The sequence below is a fragment of the Tasmannia lanceolata genome, unplaced genomic scaffold, assembly GCF_043159265.1.
Source record: "Tasmannia lanceolata isolate RefF3 unplaced genomic scaffold, GAP_Taslan_0.1 ptg000007l, whole genome shotgun sequence".
NCBI lineage: Eukaryota > Viridiplantae > Streptophyta > Magnoliopsida > Canellales > Winteraceae > Tasmannia > Tasmannia lanceolata.
Window position 1 is genome coordinate 15,765,253 of NW_027518684.1, and position 27,052 is coordinate 15,792,304.

Genomic DNA, 27,052 nt, shown 5'->3' on the forward strand with positions numbered 1-27,052 from the left:
GGCATGTTCAATCACACACACAACAAGTTCGCAAATATTAATATAAAACCCAAAACTGGATAAGGACTTTGTGAAACAACCAATTACTCCAAAAGCTTAAGCTGTTGAAGAAGGCATTATTTAATCTTTTATACTTTAACACTCAGCCTCAAGTGTGGCCCCTCTTTTTAGGGTTGGCCTACACGTGGCACATGTGGGCCCTCTTTTGGGTTGGCCATAACATGTGGATTTTTAATATCAAGGAGTTTTGAACCCATGGCCTTTGCTTCGATACCATGTGAAACAACCAATTACTCCAAAAGCTTAATCTGTTGAAGAAGGTGTTATTAATTAATTTTTTTTTTTTTAATGGTAGGTGTCATTAAATATTTTAAGCACTCCCCCCTCACGTGTGGCTAGGACTGTCAATCGGGATGGGCAAGCTCGAAGCCCGCCTGTTCGGCCCGCTAAAAGCCCGCCCATAATTAAAATGAGAACAAGCCAAATCAAGCTTGGTCAAAAGTTGAAGCCCGAACTCTAATTTGGGCTGAGCTTGATCAAGAGTCATCCAACCCGTTATAGGCCCGGGCCCAATAATATATTTACTATATAATTTTTCAAGATTTTTTATGCCCTTAAAAATCAGTAGATATTAATTAAATAGGTGACTTAAACATTAATATCATATAGGCTATAGTTCGACATTAAATAGGTTTTTTTCTTTCTTTATTTCGCCCCTCTTCATCCCACTTAATATGATGATCCAAACCGTTGAAGTATACAAATTGGGCCCCTCTTCAGCAAACTCGATATGAACGGTTTGGATCATCATATCCTATAGGCTATAGTTCGACCTCAGATTTATTAAATGAATAAGACAAAATCTGGCAAAAAATTAATCGGTGTGGCTTTTCTCACATGCCAAAGCCAACAAGTTTAATGGCTTTCTATGAAATTGGCTTTTCTGTGCTTGCCTTAGTCTTTTCTAGTGCAGAAAATAAGAGGTGATGGGCAAGCCCGAACTTGCCCCGAAGCCCGTTGTGGGGTTTGGGCAAGCAAATTTTCTAATTTAGTCAGGCCCGAACTCGGCCCGAAGCCCGTTGTATAGACATGGGCTGAGCTTGAGCACCTTAGGCCCGCCCAAGCTCGGCCTGATTGACAGTCCTATGTGTGGCCCCTCTTTCTTTGGGTTGGCCTACACGCGGCACATGTGGCCCCACATTTGACCATTGCATGTGGATTTTTTTGAGTCAAGGAGGTTTGAACTCAGGACCTTTGGCTCTGATACCATGTGAAACTACCGGTTACTCCAAAAGCTTAAGGTGTTGGAGAAGGCGTTATTTAATCTTTTTATACTTAAACACTCCCCTCACGTGGAGGCTTGAACTCCAAACCTTTGCTCTGATACCATGTGAAACAACCAATTACTCCAAAAGCTTAAGCTGTTGGAGAATACGTTATTTAATCTTTTATAGGTACATGACTACAGTAAAATGCACAATTGTGAAGGTCACGATACTTGAGATAAACCAATAATATTCTCAATAACATGAGGAGAGGAAAGAGAAATTAAAGTAGAGTCAAATAACACCTAAATAAGATGTTCCTTAAATGCAGAAACATAACTATCTAAACTTGCATGGATGAGAAGGCTAGTCAATAAATATTCAAAGCCATAACAATTAATATTACAAGATAAATATGTAGGATCAAGCAGTCACGGACCAGATTTTCTCCCATAAATTATACTTGCATATCGCAGCATTTTTAAGAACGGACCATGTATAGTATGATATGCTTGTTGATGAAGGCGATTATCAAAAATCATTTGTCTCAGCTTTCATATGAGCTGATTCTTCACTAGGTAAAATGTCTTCATACTGATAACAGGGTACACTCATTATGTTTAACACTCATTATGTTGTGATTAACTGCCCTTTACTAGCCCCACTTTGTTTACTAACTTCGTCTCTCATCTATATAACCCAGATTGACCACTCTACTTATATTTGATTCTATACCTTCTTTAGCACCCAATATCTATTCTGCATAGTGGCGCTACCATTTTTTCTGAATTCTAGACACTTGGTACAAATGCCAATGTCAAGTGTCCAACACAAACCTCCGAAAAAACCAAAACAAGTGCAAGGATAGAAGTTTGTCATTGCCATGAAATGCACACAAAAAAAAGTGTGAGAGAATACTTGTAGAAGGGGTGAAATCAAAAGGAAGAGATGCCCGGATGTTGCTTGCGGTTTAAACACTCGCTCTAGAAAAGAGGAAGATGCTATACATGATAAACAGGGGAAGATGTAATGTATTAGAGAACCCTTAGACCCTTTGCTTCTTTGGTTTTATTTAGTTTTAATCGAAACTACTCTCTAAATGTGTGTAAACCTCTATGGAGACAACTTCATAGCATCCAAGTTAGAGTTAGCTAAACAACTCCATAACATCTAAATATATCACCCCATGATTGGCCCATGAGACAACTTCAGAGTTTCCTTCACAATGAAACTCTTCAGAGTTTCCTACAGAGGGGCCAATTTCTTTCAAGATTTGATTGTTACCTTCTGACCATATTATCCATGAAATAGAGGGGAATACTAGTTTCTACATACAAGAAAGTCTTTTCTCAACAAATTTCAGATTGGTCCACCAAAACCAAAGACGACCGAATTAGATATATTCTTGTGAATGCTGATAGTCTTAAAAAGAACTAGAAAAGAATTCCAGATGTTGGAAGACCAGTCCCATAGAAAAATTAGATGACCAACGTTCGGATTAGTCACAGGTTTCACAAAGAGGACAAGTCGTTTGTCGCAGATTTTCCTTTTTGCCAGTCCCCTCGTAACTTCTAAAGCACACAAAAGGAAAGCAATAGCTCTTGGAGACGCCAGAATACTCCAGATATTTGGAAAACTTCTATCCATACCGATATGGGATAGAGAAAATACCACGACTTGAAGGAATAGAACCCCCCCCCACCACCACACGCACACACCCATATAATGCTAAATTGTTAATATTTGTTTATAATATATTAAATTCCAGCTAGCACATCCTAATGATTCCATCGTTCCCATGCTTTTCATCTCCATTTAACTTCTCTATGAATTTAAATACCGTATCTTCTACCATGATAAGGGCAGCAACTATTCAAAGGCACTGAGGAAAACATGATGGAAAAAAGGGGAAATAGCTCAAAAGGCTATTGTCATGAAGAAAGGATACTTGCTCAGAGGAAATGAGTTAAACAAAAGTTTAAAAAAAAACTTACATAATAGGAAATGAATAAAAAAGAAACAAACAGAAGTGATAATTAAGAGGCCTAGAAAAAGAGGCTCTTGCATGCATAAAAACCATAAAATGTCAGCGGTTTATCACCAAAAAATGTAGAACCCACATGCATTTTATGCAGTAAAAAAACGAATATCTCCACCAGAAAGCAATACATATTCAATATGCGTATGCAGATTCAAATGTAGACTTTCTGTAACATAAAATGGAGAAAAATATCAAGAAGTTATAATAGAACAGCTAGGAGTTTCTATATAAACTATTGCACACAATAATCTTATAGACAAGATAAATAATAAAAAACTACTGCATAGATTGACTAACAAAAGAATGACCATATGCCTTGCAACAAAAAGAATCTGCTGACACTTATATTGGAAAAAGAGAGAAATTTCCGGTAGGTTAGATGTAAACCTGTAAATTGGGTCCTGGTCACTGAATCAGATTCCTCCTTGACATTATGTATTTGATGGGCTGCCTTCGACAAGAAACGATAGGGATTGAACTGCTTAGCATCACTTCCCCAAATGGAACTATCCATCTGCACTTGCTGTACTGGAACAACCAGAATAGTACCAGCAGGTACAGTTACACCAGTTTTAAGATTCAAATCTGGAAGCCAAAAAAAGGAAAAAAAATCCTTTAGGGCATTGTGAGTAAGTCAATATTACAAATAGGCAGCAGTTGTTGGCAAAACAATCATGTCACACACCATTGGTACATAAGAAACATACTCACATAGAAAAGATAAAGGGAAAAAGAAATTAATGCCACATCGAAAAAGGTGAAAAATTACTGCCCCAGCGAACTAGAGTTAAACAGAGATGGGGGAGTGAAATCTATCCCAATACAAAGAGGGCTGCTGCATATCATTAGGTCTCAGTTCAACCAAATTGCACCAATGAAAAAGGTCCAGAGGATTGATCTTTTTCTCTCTTTCTGAAACACAAATGTCAGTATTTAATTTTATCTCAAGATTTACTAAATTCTAATTCGATCTTAAGTGTTGCACGGACCCACAGCTGGACATGTGATCGTCACGTCTGATTCATGTGTTGTTTTAAATCACGTGTCAAGAAGTGCCCAACAAGTGCCCAACACGGTAATTTGCCTTGCATCGCAACCATTTTGTTCAGCGATAGTTCGCATGGCATATGGCTCGTGCCTTGTAAATGCACCAGTATGAACTATGAGCTAGGGGGGGTGAATGCCTCACCCCTTACCATGGGAGTTTCCTTGGCATTGAGAGGTGCTTGCTAGTGCCTGATCCAGCCGAGATCCCATTCTAGCCAACAGGTGATTAGCAGCCCTCTTTGTAGTTTGTACATTGACTTGAGTTTAGCAATAAGAGATCATTGGTCTTCCGCTCTAGTGCATGTGGTTCCTTGCTTTCTTGAGTACTTGGCTTCCCTCTTGTGCTTACCTAGTAGGTTAAAGGCCCTGAAAGAATGGCTAGCTGACTCGCCTTGTCGCGAGACATCCATGAGTGCCACACAGACCTAGTCGAGCAACCGAAGACCAGTGAGTCTGTGACACTTGCCATATTTTAAAAAGTGTAAAAATGTAAAATCCCGTAAGAAATGAGAGTACCAGCCAAGCACTTCTTCCCTACCTTTCTAAGACTAAAAGATTGAAGATTGGAAGGCATGTAACTTACATTTATCATTTTTGCATCTTACCAAATCATTCTTTGTTATTCCATCCATAAAATGTAAAATTCAAACGCAAGATACTTCAAATCTGATCAAGGTATCATTTCCAAAAAGGAAAAAAAAAAGCTGGTGGAGGGGGACGGAAGGATAAGGGCAGAGAAAGGAGGATGCAAGATTAGATAAGCATTTGCTATTTTTGAATTCGGATGAGCATCCCTCTCTACCCTTTTTTGTGCTTCTTCAACAATATTTTCACCAAGTCTTTTTCACACTTCCAAATTTTTATAGAACATGAGGGGATTTCACAACTAACAGAGCAGTTAATAGAAAATTAAATGAGATACATGAAAGAGAAAATGGATTTCAACAGGATATGAAGTCCATTGAGTAGTGGAACCTAGCAACAATATTCCACTTGCATCTCACCAAATCCCACAAGTTGACATAAGGCTTAGTTCTTTAAATAATTACTTTCAGACCCAGGGATTTTGATGTCTAACATAAGTTTAACACTACAGATTATGATGTTAGCATGATAGCTGAATAATATACAAACGGATGGAATCCTAAATGGTTATATGATATACCTTAACTTCATACAGTTTGATGGAGTTGTGCCTCACTATCCTCAAAAGCTATGCCATAAAAAGTATTGGGATGAAAATTTTCACTTTTTCATCGAGCTCTTATGAAGTTCTTGAAACTATTCTAATAACTTAGAAACAAAAGATGCCTCCGCATCATCATTATTTTGCTAATATAGGTAAAACAGTAACTAACATATCCTGCATTGCAAAATCACTAGGGACAAGTTACTGACTATTGGCTATTGGACATGTCAAGGTAATACAGCAGTCCTTACTAAAAAATAATAGATTGCCCAATACATCTTTCAATATATAAAGTAACAGGGTTAATAATTTTTTGAATGCAATGGAACTCCCCTAAACAGAAGAAGAGAATAAGATAAATTTGAAACATTATAAGATATCTAACAGCTGTGACTAGCTAAAAGCTAACAAAGTAGAATGGGTTTTTAAACATACCCTGTTCAATTAACATTCAAGTGTATGGCTATATATGTGTAAGAATTGTAGAATTAACACATTTTTTGTTCAAGCAGTATTGGAGTCTCAAAGTTAAAATAGCACTATTTTCCATCAAACACTATGACATGTGTCGAACATGACATTCATATCCATGTCTGTGCGACAGTATTCACTCCAATAAAAAGAAAGTTAAAGTTCCTTCCACCAAATAAATGTCGAAAAAATTGCTTTCAAAGAAGACTCAACGTTTTAGAATTGGCACTATCACTTTAAGAAAGAAATGTTTTAGAACTCAATGTCGCGACTCATTAAATCGAATCGGTTTTTAACCTACAGAATTTACAAGACAAACTAATAAATCCACCAAGTCAGAGCTTTTACTTAGGAGAGATAGAGGTTCTCCAAGATTTATTTTTATTCTCAATCTTCTTCACTTCCTGATTTTTCCCTCCACTTCTTGTATTCCTTCTCATCTTCCTGTTTTCCTATTCTTCCAGAGTTCTTTGACGTGGTTGCGCTAGGATTTCTTTCCAAAAACCTAAGCATTAGGGATTTCATTTGTAAGAAAAAAAGGAGAGACTGGATGGTTGGGCAAAGGAGAGAGAGAGAGAGAGAGAGGGAGGGAGCATGTTGGAGTCGATAGTAGAGAGGCTGAAAGAGCATGTCTGACCAAAAATGCGTTGCTTAAATGATACATTTTTGAATGGTTTGTTTTAAATGTTATTTAAATACAAGATTTTTTCTTGTTGGAGAATATGTAATCTCATTTGGATATAAGGGTCATAGTTTCATTGCATTAACTATAAATATATTATTAATGGCATCCAAAGTCCAAACAAACTAAAACCGTGTTTAAATACTCATACTCGACAAGAACTAGGCCAAGGTAAAACCAAGTAGACTCGAAGGCTTCAATGATTGGCATGTAAACTTGGGCAAGTCAAAGGAGTTTGATTGACTCAGAATGGGTGAACTTGGATTCAGACAAGAACTCAGCTAGGGTAAAACCGAGCTATCTCAAACAACCACATGTGAATGATGTTAACATTAACTTAAATAACCACATGTGAAGATAGTGATGTTATGATTCCACTGGTATTCACACAAAACCTTAATCTGTAATCGAGAAAAGAATGCAGTTGATATGCTGACACTGCCATGGAATATGGAAATAAATCAAAAGCTTCTAGGTCCTTCCAATATGGGTATGTGAATGCCTTGTGGAGAACATAAGAAACTTACATTTTATTTAACTTTTTGATGAAATGTTTTAGACGAGGCACAGGCCTACTACTACAGAGAGATGCTCTTTACACAGCGAGAAGTCGTTGGAAAATCACATTGAGAATCTTCTGACTTGCATTCCCACGCAAGGCAAGGGATGCCTCTGCCTATTTGGCCTCCAGGTTCATGATAAGAAACTCAATTATCAATGGAAGTATTGGACAGAAGATAAAGCAGGGTTTTAATTAATAAAAAAATTGTTAGCAAATTTCTATTTACATGACTCAGATGTGGTTCTTTTACTGCTGAATTATCAATGGAAGTATTGCAAATGCCAAAAATGCCAGCTCAATAGTAATGAAGCAGAGAGCAAGGCACGAGAAAGCCCAAGTGGATAGTGAGGCATGAGAAAGCCCAAGAAATGGCTGACAACTCACTCATGTCTTCTTAGAACACGATCTTGATTAGTCAATCCAAACTACCACCAATCAATAATTTTGGGTATCACTTGAATGAAGTTTCGGCAATTGAAAATACCATTCCAACAGAAAATACCATTCCAAAAGTCAAATTTATAAGGTGCCACCATGTGGAAGTTTTGCATCATCAAGGAAATTCATAAGCCTAAGAACATGAAAACAGCATCAACAAAAACAATTTCACTAATGGCATCCACGGAGGGTTCCAGGATAAAGAATCAAGTCCTATGTACAGAAAAGAGAAGTCCATACCATGGTTTATAGAACATCTTTGAAGTAAAGGTCCTGCTGGCAAGAGACGAGCTGATTCATATACAGAAGCCAATAGGTAAGTCATCTTTTGGACATCATTTGCCCCCAGTTTGGATGAGCCTTTGCACACCAAAAGAATCTCTGAATAAATCTGCAATAAAAAAAAAGTCACATAAAATGCATAAACAGACATGCACAGAATCAAATAAATTAATTCAATAGATGAGTTTTCATACTTTCAGTAATCAATCAAATGCCACCGGACACTTGATAATCTTGAATGTTTAAAATGTACCTTTCAATAAATCTGTTTGTGTACTTCCAATTGCAACAGTTTAGAAAACAAAGCATTCAAAAAGCTCACCAACTCGAGTCAACTTTACCAAGACTGGGTTGAGGCAACTCGGCTTTCTAAACCGATAAAAGTTGAATAAGTATTAAAAAAAGGATCGATAACTTGGAGTCACCTTTAGTAGTAACCATACAAAAAGGGGTATGTTACATACAAAAAGGGGTATTAAATGGCAGCAATACTTTTTTTGCCTTTCTTTTATTATAAAACTTGAAAAAAACAAAAAAAAAATGATAAATAAGGGAAAATAGAGAAATGGTAATAATACAAAAAATTATAGTTACTAATTATGGCATAAATTTATAAATAAAAAACAGATATGCCTATGTGTACCTACCCATGTATTTAATAACATATATCATTAACACACAAAAAACAGTGATAAAATAAACCCTAAAAGATTCTACAAATAGAACAAACATCCATTCATGCATTGAATATGTTTATTTAGTCCGAAGTAAAACACACAATCCTACTCCCATCTGTTCAACCATTCTTTGAATATTTTTCTGTTTTTTTTTTTTCCCTAGAACCAAATCAGGAGTGTTCAGAAAATCAAAAAACCCTTGTACCGATTCAAAAGGAAACAGCAAATGCAAAGGAACCAGAAAAATGAGCTTATCTAAGGTATCCCTTAGATACCTTCAATGTTTCGAAAATCGGAATCGAATCGTAAATCGTAATTGGGGTCGAATCGTATCGGATTGTAAATCGTATCGTAAATCGTAAGATTCATTCAAAAATATAAAAATATATGTATAATAAAAAATTATAAATAAATTAAAGAATAAAAATAGCCAATTATTCATTTTTCATCCAAATTCATTAATTCAAACAGAAACTACCATGATAAGCATTCAATATCGTAATACAAATTGTTTGCTGACAAACTTGACACATACTAATCATCTAAGTCTCATCCAAAACCATGAATCTTGGTTAATAATCTTTATAAAAAGACACATGATCATATCAATTCTCAAAGTCTCAAACATCAAATGAGAAATATCAATCATAAAAGACGGGAATCAATGCTGTCCTTATTATGGTAGTCTCCCACGTCGACTCCCACCTCGATGTGAGTAATGCTCTCAACAAATGCTCCGTGCTCGATTGGTTCGATTTGTTCGTTGTCCTAATCCTCCTGTGTCTTCTTCCTTTTAATGAGAGGGATTTCAAAGGCTTCTTGTAATGTAGAAAGGAAATGAGGTTTTTTGAAAGAAAGACATATTTTCTTTTGTACAAAACTTAATTTGGATAAATCACATAAATCGTATGAATCGTACGATTTATGATCGAATCGTAAGATTCAATAAAAAATCGTAAGATTCATACAAATTAAGATTCATCATGGGATTCAAATCGTTTTGCCTAAGAATCGTAAATCGAATCGTAAATTGAACCGTAAATCGTAAGATTTTCAAAACAATGGATACCTTATCTAAGGTATCCCTTAGAAACACTTTCCAGTAGGTGTGTGTGTAGAGAGAGAGAGAGTAGAGAGAGAGGTATCTTTTCTATATTTTTTTTATAAATACCTAGGTCCCACATGACAAATCACATGCGAAGTCCAATGCGCATCCCAATCATATGATATAACTGGCACAGATTTGTGTTCGACAATATTACATGAAAAAATAATGAAAGATATGTTGTTTAGTATTTGAAATACAAAAAAAGGAAAAAAAATCTTAGCAGATAATACCTCATTTCTTTGTAGGTACGTTGGGATTGAAATTCCTTACTCCAAGTTGAAAAGTAGAGCTTTAATCTATTGAGCTACAGGCTCAATACCCAAATAATACTTAAATCAATAGGAAAACTCAGTAAAGTAGAAAAAAAAACAAAAAGTTGGCCCACCACATGAGCTTTTTAAACTCAAGAAAGTAAATTGAAATTTCAAGTCAGAAACTCAAACTTAGGCTCCGATATTAGGACAGTAAGTCGAAAAACATGCATGCTAGTGAGACTGAGAAACCTACTGATTTTGAATTCAAAAGCAGCTTCAATTTCAGATTTGTAGATGGAGACGAGAGGAAAGCATCATATTCATGGCTACTGGGAGGATCATCATCACCCAAGAGGCTCCCCTCGACAGTTCGAAAAAAAGGACTGGAAGGCAGTGTTCTGAATGCCTAGACTCCTTGAGCACCAAGGTTTTAAATTTCGGTTTCGGCATGAATTTTGGCCCTATCCGAAACCAAAATTTCCGCCGAAATCCCAAAATTTCTGGCGAAATTTGGTACAAAGGCGTGATATGTCGCTTTTTTGGGCCGAAGTTTTGGTAATTTTGACTGAAATTTTGTAAACAAATAAAATAATAATATTTTAACTAAATTTCGGCCGAAATTACCAAATTTTGCCCATTTCGGTTTCGGAACATTTCAATTTCAGGCTTGACTGAAATCCGAAATTTCGGATTTCGAATTTCGGATTTCGGTCGAAATTTAAAACCTTGTTGAGCACCAGAAGCAATGGGCATAGGGGTCAAAGTGGGGGATTGTGAGATCAAGCAACCACAGCCTCGGAATGGGGAATGGCTTACTATCAGAAGCAATGTACCCATGCAGTTTGAAAGAGTCATGAAGGGATAGGGAATTCATTTTGTTCAGGATGTTGGCTTCCAAGGAACCAGAACGATCCCCCAGCCTGCAGTTGGTCCTCGGGTCCTACGAGGGCTACTTCACCAGCCACTAGAGGGGCCGGAGTAACGTTAAAGCATCTTTTAGGCCTCGATGAGAATCAGGTGAAGACTAGTGCAACAATTAGGTCATTCAGACATGTGGTGCAACAAAACACTCATGGTTACAGGGCCTCTATCATCGAGGTGATAAACGAGGAAATATGAACTGTTATAGTTCCAGAGGAGCTTGCCAGTAATAAGGAGATATTGATGTGGTGTTTGATTGGCATTATCCAGACCAGGCAATCATCTATGGAGACTCTGGAGGAGTGGTTAACGATAGAAAGTCAAACCTCGTAAAGGTGGACATTTGGTCTGGCCTGATTGAGGTTCCCACCCTGCTCTCCACTGATGTGGAGAGAATATTGGCTGGGAAATTGTCTTGGTCGGGTGGCCCCCCCTCAAAAACTGCTGGAGGTCAGACTTGAGTAGCAATTTTCACATATTTCAGTTGCAGATTAGGTGGGTCCCTGTCCATGGGACTCAATCACATTTAAGGGGTCAGAAGTCTGTTCGACGACGCAGTGGAATGCGAAACCGTGCTGGTTTGGTTGAAGATTGTTTGTTCTAAGGACAGATGGTGGTGATGGAGTCGGGAGCCCCTCCAGTGGTATCTATGATGTGCCTATCAGTTCAGAAATCTTGTTTTTTGGCTCGTGGTTGTCGTGGTTCTAGTGTCTGGCGTCCAACTCTGTCATCGCTAGTGTGGTTGGTAAATCGTAGAGGCAATTAGAGGTTGATGATGATGAATTGGAAGTTATGAGCCTTGGGGTCGATAAGCAAGAGCAACATGTGGCAGCGGGGTGCAACCACACCAGAAAGGTGGTAACTGGCAACTCCTCACATGTCTCTTGGTATTTTCATTCCCTTTACTGAGTACATGTGCTAGTGGGTCCCTATACGAGATGGGGATTCTATGTGACACGTGCCCCAAGGCATGAGCAGAGCTGGTGATAAGATGTGGTGGTTGGGGCCCTGGGGAGACCCATGGCAGGCGGGTTATAACCATGGTTAATTTCCACTGAAACTGACATGAAACAACCGAAATGTTTCTGTTTCCATCCCCAAAGCATACCAAAACTGAAACGCATACTAAAACCAAAACCGTAAGTGTATCAATGGTATAATATATTAATATGTATTACATAATTATACTGATATGAATTGAATACGAAATGTGACGTATGTATAATATATAAATATTTAAATGAATTGCATGTAAATATTTATATAATATAGCATGTGAAATGTCACTAGGTGTTCGAAGTTGTTAAACCTTTATGGATGGTTGTCTTGCTGATGTAATGGTTTCTAAGTGTGTGTTTTTTTTTTTTTTTTTTGAATGGTTTCTAAGTGTGTATTTATGATTATTCTAGCATTTCCTGAACTTTAATCTTTTTTTTTGGATGGTAGCCAAAATTATATTACAAAGGAAAAGAAAGAGAGGATCAATACAGAAGAAACATAAATAAAAGAAAGAAAGTACAGCAAAACGGCAAGCTCTCAAGGCAGAAGAGAGTCAAACAACGCCAATGTTTCCTTAGATACTCCTTCTCTAGCTAGGCTATAAGCCTCCTTATTTGTAGAGCGATGCACATTTTCTGAACTTTAATCTTGTTAAAGTATAAAAGATAAATAACGCCTTTCTCCAACAGCTTAAGCTATTGGAGAAGTTGGTAAGTTAACATGGTATCAAAGCCAAAGGTCTCGAGTTCAAACCTCCCGATAGCAAAAATCCACATGCGATGGTCGGCCCGAAGTGGGACCACATGTGCCACGTGTTTGCCAAGTGGGCCACATGTGCGGGGGAGTGTTAAAGTATAAAAGATAAATAACGCCTTTCTCCAACAGCTTAAGCTATTGGAGAAGTTGGTAAGTTAACAAATCTTAAAATTCTATCATTTGCATATGTTTCCATACGTTTTCGTGATTTTACAAGATTTCCACCAAAATTTCCAACAGAAGCCGAAATGTTTTCGCTTCTGTGGCGGCCAAAACAGAAAGTAAACCCAAAATTTAAAACCTTGGTTACATCCTCATCCGAAACATAGTTTTAAATTTCGGCCGAAATATTTCGGTTTCAGTTTGGACCGAAACCAAAATTACATTGAATTGGATTTGTACATGATTTCTCCGAAATTTCGTTTTTCACCCTTATTTACAAAATTTCTACCGAAATCTAAAAGATTTCCACCAAAATGTAAAGATTTCCACTGAAATTACCGAAATTTCCACCGAAATTTTGTACTTTTCGGTGGAAATTTTTGTCAAAGTTTTACATGATTTCAGCCGAAATTTCCACCGAAACCAAAATATTTCGGTTTCAGTGGTGGCCGAAACCGACATTTAAATCCGAAATCAACAATCAACATGACCGAAAGTATAGAAAGTTTAACAAGAAGGGATGAATAAATTGGAAACTAGAGAAGATTATATGATTGAACAGATGAAGAATAGTGATTGAAAAAAAAAAAAAAAACTTATTTAAGAAAGGATAGGAGTTGGGGAATGGGGCATCGTGAAACTAATAGCCAAAGACATCACACCGATGGCCATAAAAGAGAGACTAACGCATGGGCATGGCAAGTTGGGGTTATGGTAGGACACAACTACTCGAGGCTCTCTCTTTAAAAGAGAAACTAACACATGACAATCTCATTGTTGTCTCAATACAATATTACAAACTTACAACATAAATAAACGCAACAAAATAAAAAAAAATCCAAACTAACACAAGGTACACATAAGACATGAAAAAAATGTTACACCCCACGATAACCTAGCAGTGCCTAGCACAAAAATAACTAGAAATTAAACGATATCTGAAACTCTGGACAATCTGTACTCTGGAGTCCAGATCCATCTCGATCAATACTAAGAAATCCTTCATCAAACCAAATGGAGGTGATGGCTGGTTACAGGCGCCTCTGTCTATGCTGGTATACTTGAAATCCTGGCTAGATGTCCTCATCAATGGTCCCCCATCACTTTGGTGGCTTTTAAGCACTTTGGGAGTCCTAGAAAAGTCAGAGTCCTAGTCTTACTTTGATTCATGTTAGCTTTTCTTTATTTAAAGAAGAGTATGTAACATCCAACTTCATGGTTTTTTTTTATATAAATGAATTAAGAATTTTAGCCTATGCTGAGTGGATTCTTTGTGTTTGTGTGCGCGCACTCTAGGTGGATGTCTAGTTCCTTTCTCCATTTTGAATTTTTCAGTCCCTTTCTTTAACCGTGTTTGTTTCTGATTCTGATTTCCATGCCTATTAATCCATGATATTACCTTTATAAATTCCCTCACACTATAGAATCGGTGAAAAACTGACCGCTTCAATCACTGACTCGCTCGAGTCAGCTCCCTTTAGCCATGATGAGTTCTTGTCCGATTCCGAGTTTTGAAAATTGAAACAACAGATTATATAGGTTTCTCTGCAAACTAGACACAACCAAGTCAACCTTCTCTTTTGAACAGTAACAAGATGGATGCACATTAAATGAGGGAATGAAATACCTAAAGGGGTAGAGATGCACAACAGATTATATAGGTTTCTCTGCAAACTAGACACAACCAAGTCAACCTTCGCTTTTGAACAGTAACAAGATGGATGCACATTAAATGAGGGAATGAAATACATAAAGGGGTAGAGATGCCCTACCCAAGATAGGAAACCTAACGAGAAACGCAAAAAAGTTTCAAATAAGGAATAGAAAAACTACAAAAGGGGTAGTTCGCGGCCATTACCAACTCAGTCCTATAAACAGCCTCCCTAGCATGTATGTCTGCCGTGTCATTTCCACTTCCAAGAACATAGCTGAAACAGTCTGAAAGACCTCTGCATAAAACCAATAGTTCACTAACAAAGTTTGCTATTACACAAGACAGGAAACATAAGGAGAAATGCAAATAAAATTCAAATAAGGAATAAAAAAATTACAAAAGGGGTAATTCGCGGCCATTACCAACTCAGTCCTATAAACAACCTCCCTAGCAAGTATGTCTGTCATGTCATTACCACTTCCAAGAACATGGCTGAAACATTCTGAAAGACCTCTACATAAAACCAACAGTTCAATAACGAAGTTTGCTGAGAGCCAAGGTCACTAACGAAGTTTGCTAAGACCCAAGGTCCTGAGGTGTCTCTCAATGCCCAAGCGATTACATTTGATGACTCTCCCTCCGCCATTAATGACCCTAACAAATACACCGTGAAGATGTGAAGACCAAAAGGAAGAGATCCTATTTTCATTTCATTTGAATTTTTAAAACTGCCCATAAAATACCTTAACTAGTTCACCCAAAGAATTACAAAAAGAATGGCGCCAATGATGGCGAATCCCAAGTTGCAAGAAGAGCCCCCATCAAAGTTAAGCTTGTGTTTACCTTGGGGTGGCAAAGTCCATCTAGCTTATATCTTATCTGGGGTCACACAACTACACAAGATGATTCTCCAATTCTTTAGGATGTCACTCGCTGAGAGACTCCAAAATTCCTTCCTAACCAGTGCCTGATGTTCACATCTATATCACAAAATAACTGATGAGGTAACATCTCATGTTCCTCAAATATTCTTCTATTTTTTAAATCCATTATCCCCAAATCACTGCATACCATTGAAAAAAAAAAACCCAACAAGAAGGGGATAATACCATTAAGTCATTTACTTTTCCCTAAAAGGACCTTTTGTACTTTGCACAACTAAGTTAACCTTATGATGCCCAAGGTGCACGAGACAGAGTTAGTACTATGAGGCATCCATGAACCAAGTTAGCCTATGATATTGAATACCACAACTCACAAGATGGAAAGATAATGAAAATGATTGTAAAATTCAAAATTCAACTTATTCATGATGAGTGCCTGAGTTCAAGTCGAGTTAAATCTTGACACTTTATCAGGATCCTTGAGTACTTAATCAATCTTTTTGGAGTTAAAGAAACAAATATATTCAGACCATTAACCATGAGAACTAGGCCCAAACCAGACCATTAGAAGCCTAAGATGAGTGTTCCCCAAGATGGTGATATAGGAAGGGTGTTACAGAGTGGAAGCAAACAAGTCTGGCAAAACTTTGATCGTGCATATGGAAACAATGATTGTTAAAGTAAGTAACTAATGCACTTTCATATAGCATTCACTCAAGAAGCTTAAAATTACTTTACATGATTATTGGATGAAATAGAAACCAAGCAGGAGCATTATAAAGACAGAATTCAAAGCTTAATAAATAAATAAAAGAAATGAAAAATACCTTTTCCTGGATTTCTGGATGCATAACAAGCCTTGTCAAGATGCTTCCAATCAAACCTGCACAGGTCAGGCTTCCATGAAACATCACACCCATGATATTCCCACACAATTCTTCTCTTGGGTTAAGATGGTCATTGAACGCCTCTAATAATAAGCTGCCCGCCATCGTACCATTGGGAGAAAATGTCCCAATCCCAGCTCCTCTTCCAATATTTTTAACTTTTCCTTGAGAATTTTGATCAATTTGGCCTGAAAACTTGTAGTTCTGTCTACATTGTTGAATAATATCTTGGGTTAAGCCTTTCAACTTTTTGCACAAAGATTGGTATCTCCAAAATCCTCTTTTCCAAAAGGGAGGAACATTATATGATGCCCAAAAAGATCCATCCTTGGCAATCAGCATAAGAAGCTCTTCATAGATAGTTGCACTAGACCAAGATAAAAATGAATCTCCAAAAAGTGTGGCTCCAATAATGGAAAAAGCCATATGTTGTGAAATTATTCTACAATCAAGAACTCCTTTGGCCATAATTGAATCAATTCTTTCCATGACACAATCCACTATCTTCAAAGGAATCACATTTGCTCTCTCAGGAAATTTCCCATTCAACTCTATTGCTAGGGATTCCCTTCTCTTTTGTACCTGAAGATAGCATTAAAAAATGATTAAACAATATGAGATATTGATACCATAACTGTGTAAATGTATTGATTGTAAAATGTCAACTATATTATGCAAGTAGAAATGTCAACTTCATTATGCGAAAGCATAATTTTTTACGTGTCACTTTCAATTCATTGGAACACCAAGGATGTGGTTACGATGGATATTGAACATACCTAAGGTATGTGGAAAGCTCTACAGTCAAAATGCCAATGGAATGAACCAAATATTGTTGGTGGAGGAGACAAAGGCTTTGGAAAGGCAATCACAAACTCCAAACAATCCACTCTCTTAAGGCATAATTTCAATTAAAATCTCTAAACAATATTGTGCTGCACACATGTGCTTGAAATTCGAAAAATAACATAGGAGACCTAAATGTCCAGAGTTGCAGCATGGACAAGATCAGCAGGCAACATTCAACATTTAAGAAGTTGAACAAAATTTCAAAAAAAAGAACAAAGAATAAAAAAGGAAAAAGACAAGAAAAAGGTTGTAGTTGTAGATCATAATAGTGTGATATCAATGTTGCTCGGATCAAGTCCAAGAAGCTCTTATTGGACCGTATTCGGAAGGCCAAAGTCATTGGAGATCCAAGAAGCAAGAAGACTTGAAGCAATGCAAAGTGAAGATCATTCTTTGAAGGCTTGTTAGATTGTAAAGATCCAATCCTTGTTTAGGTTTTGAGAAGCATAAATAAAGTAATCACACACCCCTAAATGGAGTAAATGATTAAGTGATTGTCCTTGTAGTGTTCCAAGACTTTGGAACCCTCATAACAATCCCAACTATGTATAAAATTGGAAGTCCATGAAGTCCAAAACAAATCTGCAAAACAAACTCGAAAATCCTGCTGAAATAGGCTTCTTGGAACTCCGAGAGAGTCCTCGGAGCTCCGAGAAATGGTCCAGGGACTAAACCTCCAATCTCTGTTTGAATTCCCGGAACTATGAGAGTAATTCTCGGAACTCCGAGAACACTATGTCGGGAAAAAAAATATTTACGTTGGGGTTTTTCGCAGAATTATGACTATGCCCCTCAAACGGTCATTTTTGGGTTTTCTCTATATGTATGAAATCTAAACTTCACCATACATGATTCTAACACTCTAAAACTATATTGGAACATCCTAAGAGTGAATCAAGCTTGTTTTATTCCTCTCATCCTCTTGATTAAGGATTTGAATCATAGGCTCTCATTTGTAAATCCTCTTCAAGATTGTAACCTTTTGGAAGGGATTTTTTGTATTCTTTCTTTCTTGACAAATCATTGTATTTGGGCGAGTGTTCGGAGAAGTGAAGCCCTCTCTCCGTGGTGAGGAATGCCACCAAGGTTAAAGCAATTGGAGATTGTAATTGGCACCGGTCTTCGCCAAGGTTAAGAAGATCAACATGGTGAAGCCATCAACGTGTTTCGTTGGAGGAGTGGAGTAGGCCTCGTGTGTGAGGACCGAACCACTTTAAATCTTGGGTGCACTCTTTCTTGACTCTTGCTCTTTTCATTTGCATTGCAACTTAAATTTAACTTTCTTGTTTAATTGTTTTTGATCTCTTAATCTTTAATTGGGTTAAAGTTTTCAAAAGATTAAAAATTGATTTTATAAAAACCTAATCTCCCTCCTCTTAAGTTGCCAATAAGCATACTCGGGCCTAGCATTGGAATTTCACTTGGTATCAGAGCCTTGGCTCTTAGAAGAGATTTTTTGAACTTTGGTAAGATTTTTCAAAATCACACAAGGGAAAGCTCATTGGCAACTTTTCTAATTGTGAAATGGCAAACATGATTGGAACTGGACTTCCGGAAGGCCATTCCACAACTAGACCTCCTTTCTTTGATGGGTCTAACTATGGACATTGGAAGACGAGGATGCGCATCTATCTTCTTTCGATAGATGTGGAGCTTTGGCATATTGTTAACAATGGATACACTTTGCCTTCCAAGCCATTTGAAGAATGGAATATTGAAGAGAAAGGGCAAGCAAACTTGAACTACAAAGCTATTAATTCTTTATTTTGTGCCTTATGTATGGAGGAGTTTAATATGATAGCTCTTTTTTATTCCGCCAAGGTTTATTTGGGATACCCTTGCCATTACCCATGAGGGAACATCTCAAGTCAAGGATTCCAAAATAAACTTGTTAAAGAGCAAATATGAAATGTTTAGAATGAATCTAAATGAAAGTATTTCCGAAATGTTTACCCGATTTTCTAAAATTACAAATGAATTGGCTAATCTTGGTAAATTTTATCCTAATGATGAGCTTGTGGGTAAATTGCTTAGGTCACTTCCTCCACATTAGGATCCAAAGGTTACCTTCGTACAAGAATCGAAGGATCTCTCTAAACTCACTTTGGAGGAGCTTGTAGGATCTCTTATTACTCATGAGATGCTCATCACTAGAATACAAGAGGAGAGGAAAGCAAAAGAGAAAGAAAAAAAAAAGTAGGTCCCTAGCACTCAAAGCTTCCAAGGCGGACTCATCATCCTCAAGTGAAGCGGATAGTGATGAAGAGGAAGCTTTGAGAAAATTTAAAAGCTTATGGAGAAAGAAGCACAAGAAAGATAAAAATACGAAGAAAAAAGAAAAAGAAAGTGACTTAGAGGGTGGAATAAGATGCTACAATTGTAAGAAGACGGGACATAAAAGACCGGAGTGTCCACTTCTCAAGTCTTCATCCTCGAAGTACAAAGGAGAGAAGAACGATTGGAAGAAAAATAAAGGTCTTGTAGCCGCTTGGGATGCATCAAGCGCTTCAAGCAAAAGCCCAAGTGAAAGGGAAACAAAGAAAGATGATTTATTCTTCATGGCACTCACCCATGAAGATGAGGTAAATTCAAACTCTTCTCATAGTTCGTCTAATAGTGATAGTGGAAGCATGTCATATGATGAATTGTGTAATACTTTGCATTCCCAAATTTCAAAAAATAAAGTTCTTACGAAATCTATTTCCAAATTAGAAAATGAACTTGATATGGTGAAAAATGAATCATCTTCTTTCATATCTCAAGTTCAAGTGCAAATTGAAAATCTTAAACTTGAGATTGAAACCCTTAAGGGTTGTTTGGATGAGAAATCTTGCCAAATAGTTAAATTCCAAAATGTGGCAAGCTCTTCCAAATGTTATGAAGATGAGAATAATGAATTTTTGAATCAAATAACCCATCTTCATAATGAAAATAAAAGATTGAGATTATGTCTTCATGAATTTTTAAATGGTGATAAAATCATTGACATAATCTTGAAGAAGGCTAGTCATAGACCTAGGCATGTGTTTTATGATAAGACTAGTCTATCTAACTCTCATGTTAGATGTCATTATTGTGGAATTTATGGTCACTATCAATTCCAATGTGCATCTAAGATTAGAGATAGTGGTGGGACCAAGAAAGTTTGGGTTCCCAAAGCCCCCACATGATTCTATTCATATTTTTATCCTAGATTAGGGGCTTGCACTTAAATTTGAATATCATTCTATTATGGTTTTTAAAATCCCCTCTTGTGTTGTATTAGTATTATAAATAGGGGGAGTTCAATGTTTGATTTTTTCCTTGAAAAAGGGGGAGCTTAAAATTGAAAATTTTATCCCTTTGAATTTTTTTTTGCCCCATCTTTTTATTGATGACAAAGGGGGAGAAAAATCTAGAGTAAGAAAAATAAATTTGCTTTTATTGGAAAATCTTTTGTGCTTGTCATCATAAAAAATGGGGAGATTGTAAGCCCAATGGTTCTCACCTTGGCATTCCCATTTTCTTTTGATGATTCCAAACTCAAGTGATTTTATTTCACTAATGTGATTGATTGTCTTAGTTGTAGATCATAATAGTGTGATATCAAGGTTGCTCGGATCAAGTCCAAGAAGCTCTTATTGGACCGTATTCGAAAGGCCAAAGTCATTGGAGATCCAAGAAGCAAGAAGACTTGAAGCAATGCAAAGTGAAGATCATTCTTTGAAGTCTTGTTAGATTGTAAAGATCCAATCCTTGTTTAGGTTTTGAGAAGCATAAATGAAGTAATCACACACCCCTAAATAGAGTAAATGATTAAGTGATTGTCCTTGTGGTGTTCCAAGACTTTGGAACCCTCAACTATGTATAAAATTGGAAGTCCACGAAGCCCAAAACAAATCAGCAAAACAGACTTGAAAATCCTGCTGAAATAGATTTTCGGAACTCTGAGAGAATTCTCGGAGCTCCAAGCTCGGAACTCCGAGAGAGTCCTCGGAGCTCCGAGAAATGGTCCAGGGACTAAACTTTCAATCTCTGTTTGAATTCCCGGAACTCCCGGAACTCCGAGAGTAATTCTCGGAACTCCGAGAACACTATGTCGGGAAAAAAATATATCCGTTGGGGATTTTCGCAGAATTACGACTATGAACCTCAAACGTTCATTTTTGGGTTTTCTCTATATATATATGAGATCTAAACTTCATCATACATGATTCTAACACTCTAAAACTATATTGGAACATCCTAAGAGTGAATCAATCTTGTTTTATGCCTCTCATCCTCTAGATTAAGGATTGGATCATAAGCTCTCATTTGTACATCCTCTTCAAGATTATAACCCTTTGGAAGGGATTTTTTGTGCTCTTTCTTTCTTGACAAATCCTTGTATTTGGGCAAGTGTTCGGAGAAGCGAAGCCCTCTCTCCGTGGTGAGGATTGCCACAAAGGTTAATGAAATTGGAGATTGTAATTGGCACTGGTCTTCGCCAAGGTTAAGAAGATCAACATAGCGAAGCCATCAACGTGTTTGGTTGGTGGAGTGGAGTAGGCCTCGTGTGTGAGGACCAAACCACTTTAAATCTCGGGTGCACTCTTTCTTGACTCTTACTCTTTTCATTTGCATTGCACTTTAGATTTAACTTTCTTGCTTAATTGTTTTTTTATCTCTTAACCTTTAATTGGGTTAAAGTTTTCAAAAGATTAAAAATTGATTTTATAAAAACCTGATCTCCCTCCTCATAAGTTGCCAATAAGCATACTCGGGCCTAACATTGGAATTTCAGAATTTAAAGACCTCCGATTGGTAGAAGTTTCACCACTTTTAGACTTAAAATGAGAGAGTTGTGGAGGTTTTAATTTTGGGTGCCGTTTCGCACACTCTTTATGAAGCGGACCTGAACACTCTCATCCCACCGGATTTTGAAACGAGATTTCTTTCCACTGAAAGAGAATATAAAAACCCCCAATTGGTATAAATTTCACCGCTTTAAGACTTAAAATGTGATAGTTGTGGAGGTTTTTATTTTGAGTGATGTTTCATACACTCTTTATGACAATCAAACACACTAGTGAAATAAAATCACTTGAGTTTGGAATCATCAAAAGAAGATGGGAATGCCAAGGTGGGACCCATTGGGCTTACAAATTTTCTTTCAGTGGAAAGAAATCTCGTTTCAAAATTCAGTGGGATGAGAGAGTTCAGGTCTGTTTCATAAAGAGTGTGCGAAACGTCACCCAAAATTAAAACCTCCACAACTATCTCATTTTAAGTCTTAAAGTGGTGAAATTTATAGCAATCGGAGGTTTTTAAATTCTCTTTCAGTGGAAAGAAATCTCGTTTCAAAATTCGGTGCGATGAGAGAGTTCAAGTCCGTTTCATAAAGAGTGGGTAAAACGTCACCAAAAATTAAAACCTCCAGAACTCTCTCATTTTAAGTCAAAAATTGGTGAAATTTCTACCAATCGGAGGTCTTAAAATTATCTTTCAGTGGAAATAAATCTCGTTTCAAAATTCGGTGGGATGAGAGAGTTCTGGTCCGTTTCATAAAGAGTGTGCGAAACGTCATCCAAAATTAAAATGCCAATAACTCTCATTTTAAGTCTAAAAGTGGTGAAATTTCTACAAATCGGAGGTCTTCAAATTCTCTTTCAGTGGAATGAAATCTCGATTCATAATTCGGTGGGATGAGAGAGTTTTAGTCCGTTTCATAAAGAGTGTGCGAAACGTCACCCAAGATTAAAACGTCCATAACTCTCTCATTTTAAGTCTTAAAGTGGTGAAATTTATATCAATCGGAGGTTTTTAAATTCTCTTTCAGTGGAAAGAAATCTCGTTTCAAAATTCGGTGCGATGAGAGAGTTCAAGTCCGTTTCATAAAGAGTGGGTAAAACGTCACCAAAAATTAAAACCTCCAGAACTCTCTCATTTTAAGTCAAAAATTGGTGAAATTTCTACCAATCGGAAGTCTTAAAATTCTCTTTCAGTGGAAAGAAATCTCGTTTCAAAATTCGGTGGGATGAGAGAAATCTGGTCCGTTTCATAAAGAGTGTGTGAAACGTCATCCAAAATTAAAATGCCAATAACTCTCATTTTAAGTCTAAAAGTAGTGAAATTTCTACAAATCGGAGGTCTTCAAATTCTCTTTCAGTGGAATGAAATCTCGTTTCATAATTCGGTGGGATGAGAGAGTTCTAGTCTGTTTCATAAAGAGTGTGCGAAACGTCACCCAAGATTAAAACGTCCATAACTCTCTCATTTTAAGTCTAAAAGTGGTGAAATTTCTACCAATCAGAGGTCTTCAAATTCTCCTTCAGTGGAATGAAATCTCGTTTTAAAATTCAGTGGGATGAGAGACTTCTGGTCCATTTCATAAAGAGTGTGTGAAACGTCACCCAAAATTAAAACGTCCATAACTCTGTCATTATATGTCTAAAAATCGTGAAATTTATACCAATCGGAGGTCTTCAAATTTGCTTTCAGTGGATAGAAATGTGGTTTCAAAGTGCATTGGGAAGTGAGAGTTCAGGTCCGTTTCATAAAGAGTGTGAAACGTCACCCAAAGTTAAAACCTTAACAACTCTCTCATTTTCAGTCTAAAAGTGATGAAATTTCTACCAATCGGAGGTCTTCAAATTCTCTTTCCGTGGAAAGAAATCTCATTTCAAAATTCGGTGGGATGAGAGAGTTTTGGTCCGTTTCATAAAGAGTGTGTGAAACGTCACCCAAAATTAAAACCTCCACAACTCTGTCATTTTAAGTCTAAAAGTGGTGAAATTTCTACCAATCGGAAGTCTTCAAATTCTCCTTCAGTGGAAAGAAATCCTGTTTCAAAATTCAGTGGGATGAGAGAGTTCTGGTTTGTTTCATATAGAGTGTGCGAAAACTCACCCAAAATTAAAACGCCCATAACTCTCTCATTTTAAGTCTAAAAGTGGTTCAATTTATACCAATCAGAGGTCTTCAAATTCTCTTTCAGTAGAAAGAAATCTCGTTTCAAAGTTCGTTGGGATGAGAGAGTTCAGGTCCGTTTCATAAAGAGTGAGCAGAACGTCACCCAAAATAAAAACCTCCACAACTCTCTCATTTTAAGTCTAAAAGTGGTGAAATATATACCAATCGGAGGTCTTCAAATTCGCTTTCAGTGGAAAGAAATCTCGTTTCACTGTTCGTTGGGATGAGAGAGTTCATGACCGTTTCATAAAGAGTGTGTGAAACATCACCCAAAATTAAAACCTCCACAACTCTCTCATTTTAAGTCGAAAAGCGGTAAAATTTCTACCAATCGGAGGTCTTCAAATTCTCTTTCAGTGGAAAAAAATCTCGTTTCAAAGTACGTTGGGGTGAGAGAGTTCAAGTTCGTTTCATAAAGAGTGTGTGAAACGACACCCAAAATTAAAACGGGGTCCATGATGTTGGGAAAGAAATTTGATAAGAAAATCTTGGACGCATCTTGATGAGTCAATATTCTCAGATTGCATACAGTTTTCAGAAGACAACAGACAGTACCAGCCATATGCCAAAACAAGGTTATATGGTTTCTCAGAACATTTAGGTTGAGAGGATATGACTCACAATATCAATCATGCACTTTTCCTCGTGCATTCTATTCTCTTAATTTCACTATGTAATTTTATTTATTTTTTTGAAAGGGAATTTCACTATGTAATTAAAATCAGAATTGCAAATATGCCAGGCTTTCTAATGGAATACTAAATTCTTTTCATGGATCAATAACAAGATACAATCCAGGAAAACAAATAAAACATAGAACTTCTCTAAATTGCAAGATTAATGAACAGATATATCCAGCATAAATGAAGAAACTATGTGCATGTAAGAAACCCCACAAGGGTACATACTACATACGCATAAAGAGAAGAACTCGCACATACCAGCGGTTGGTAAGGAATAAAGAAAGGAAACAATTGTGAACAAAATACCTTCTCAAATGAAGAAGCAAAGAGACTGGATAGGCCAAAAGCCAGACGAAATGCCCTCCCTGTCAGTGGCAATTTATCTTTGGCCTTTAAAAGCATCTCCTTAATCAATGTAGGATCGTTTACTGACACCAGAAGCTGAGTAGGGCCTAACCATAGCCTCACAATCGATCCATATTTAACATGGCACTTTGACAAAAAATCTGAAACCCGATAAATATATATAGTGAAAATTGGAGCACAGTTTGGGTAAAAAAAAAAAAATCAATGAGATGTTATCATCAACTGAGAACTGATCTAACCTCCAAATAAATCAACAAACCTAAACAAACGGATAAAGAAAAAGAGAACAGCAGAAATAGACAGACTCAAATAAAATACAATAAACCCTATCCAAATATAAATATCAAATTCAACAAGTAACAGCAACAGATCAAGCAAAAAACAATCCTATAAATGAAACTTAACAACATTTCGTAAGCAGAAAAAAGAAAAAGTAACATTAGACAAAAAATTCTAAAGTTTCCAGTCAATCATAAGTATGATTCTCCTGATCCAAATAACAAACCCTAGTCAACAATAACTATCAAATTCGACAAGTAACCGCAACAGATGAAGCGAAAAAGAATCCTAAAAATGAAATTAACCACATTTCGTAAACAGAAAGAGGGAAAAAATAACACCAGACAAAAAATCCTAAATTCCAATCAGAAGTACTCAAACCCTAGTTAACAATAACTATCAAATTCAACGAGTAACCGCAACAGATCAAGCAAAAAAGAATCCTAAAATGAAACTTAACCACAATTCGTAAACAGGAAAAGGAAAAAGTAAAATCAGACAAAAATCTAAATTCTCCAGTCAATCAGAAGTATTGAATCGCTCCAGATCAAGTAAAAAAGAATCATATAAATGAAACTTAACCGCATTTCGTAAACAGAAAAAGGAAAAAGTAACATCAGACAAAAAATTCTAAATTCTCCACTCAATCAGAAGTATTGAATCGCTCCAGATAAGCAAAAAAGAATCCTATAAATGAAACTTAAGCAAATTTCGTAAACAGAAAAAGGAAAAAGCAACATCAGACAAAAATTTCAATATTCTCCAGTGACTCAGAAGTATCGAATCGCTCCGGATCCAAATAACAAACCCTAGTCAACAATAACTACCAAAATCAACAAATAACCTGTTGAATAACTTGTATTTAGCGTAGATCAAGCAAAAAAATCATATATGGAGCAAATACCGGTGAGATTTTCGCCAGATCCGGATCCAGAAAACAGTTTCGAGTGTCCATAAAATGATGGACATGGAGGACCTGGAATCTTACTCCCTTTCGCCCAAATTTCAAGCAAGAAATAAACTTTCCGTATCAGAAGAGATGTGATCGTAACGAGAGAAATCCATAGAAGGACGTTGATTTCTCGAATTGCATACTCTCTGAAGAAATGAGAATCTCTCGATTGTAATCGGGACTGATCGGTTTCAAACAGAAACCCTAGGAGAGTATAAGGAGATCCTTCACAGGTAGACATTTTGGAGAGTTTCGGGTGAGAATTTCATATACATACACCATAAATGGAGAAGAAAATGATGGAGTTTTTTTTTTAAAGGGTTTCAGTTTTTTTTTTTTTCCTGCTATCTATTGACAGATCTGGTTTTCGAGATCGAGAGAGAGAGAGATGGGGAAGCTCTTCTACTTCTTCTTATCCTGTTCTCTGTTTAGGAAATAATATCCGCACACCATTCTAACAATAACGGCACTTACTCTCTTCAGCTGACTGTCATCATTCTAAAAAAGTAGGGTGATGATAAATTCGCACCCCTGGTAGGATAATTCGCAACCTTGTAACGTAACGGCCACGTATCCTCCTTTACAGGGGAGGGAATTATCCTACAGGGTTTGCGGATTTATCATTGCCCAGAAAGTTTCAGTAGAAAATTTTAAAAAATTGAGAAATGATAGAATGAAAGGCGTCCTTGCAAAAATCAACTTCAAGGGCGTCCT

At 36.8% G+C, this 27,052-nt stretch overlaps 1 protein-coding gene across 1 annotated transcript in view; it reads right to left on the bottom strand.

Annotated features, from left to right (window-relative positions):
• Positions 1-26,784, bottom strand: part of LOC143882088 (cytochrome P450 734A1-like) — a 34,398-nt gene extending 7,614 nt beyond the window's left edge. Inside the window, exons 1-5 of the mRNA XM_077385490.1 lie at positions 26,291-26,784; positions 25,048-25,247; positions 16,220-16,861; positions 7,936-8,086; positions 3,694-3,891 (exon numbers count right to left, since the gene is read on the bottom strand). Of these exons, the coding sequence (XP_077241605.1) occupies positions 3,694-3,891; positions 7,936-8,086; positions 16,220-16,861; positions 25,048-25,247; positions 26,291-26,579 (1,480 nt within the window). The 5' untranslated portion in view covers positions 26,580-26,784. The remainder of the gene's footprint in view (positions 1-3,693; positions 3,892-7,935; positions 8,087-16,219; positions 16,862-25,047; positions 25,248-26,290) is intronic.
• Between the last annotated feature and the right edge of the window lie 268 nt (positions 26,785-27,052).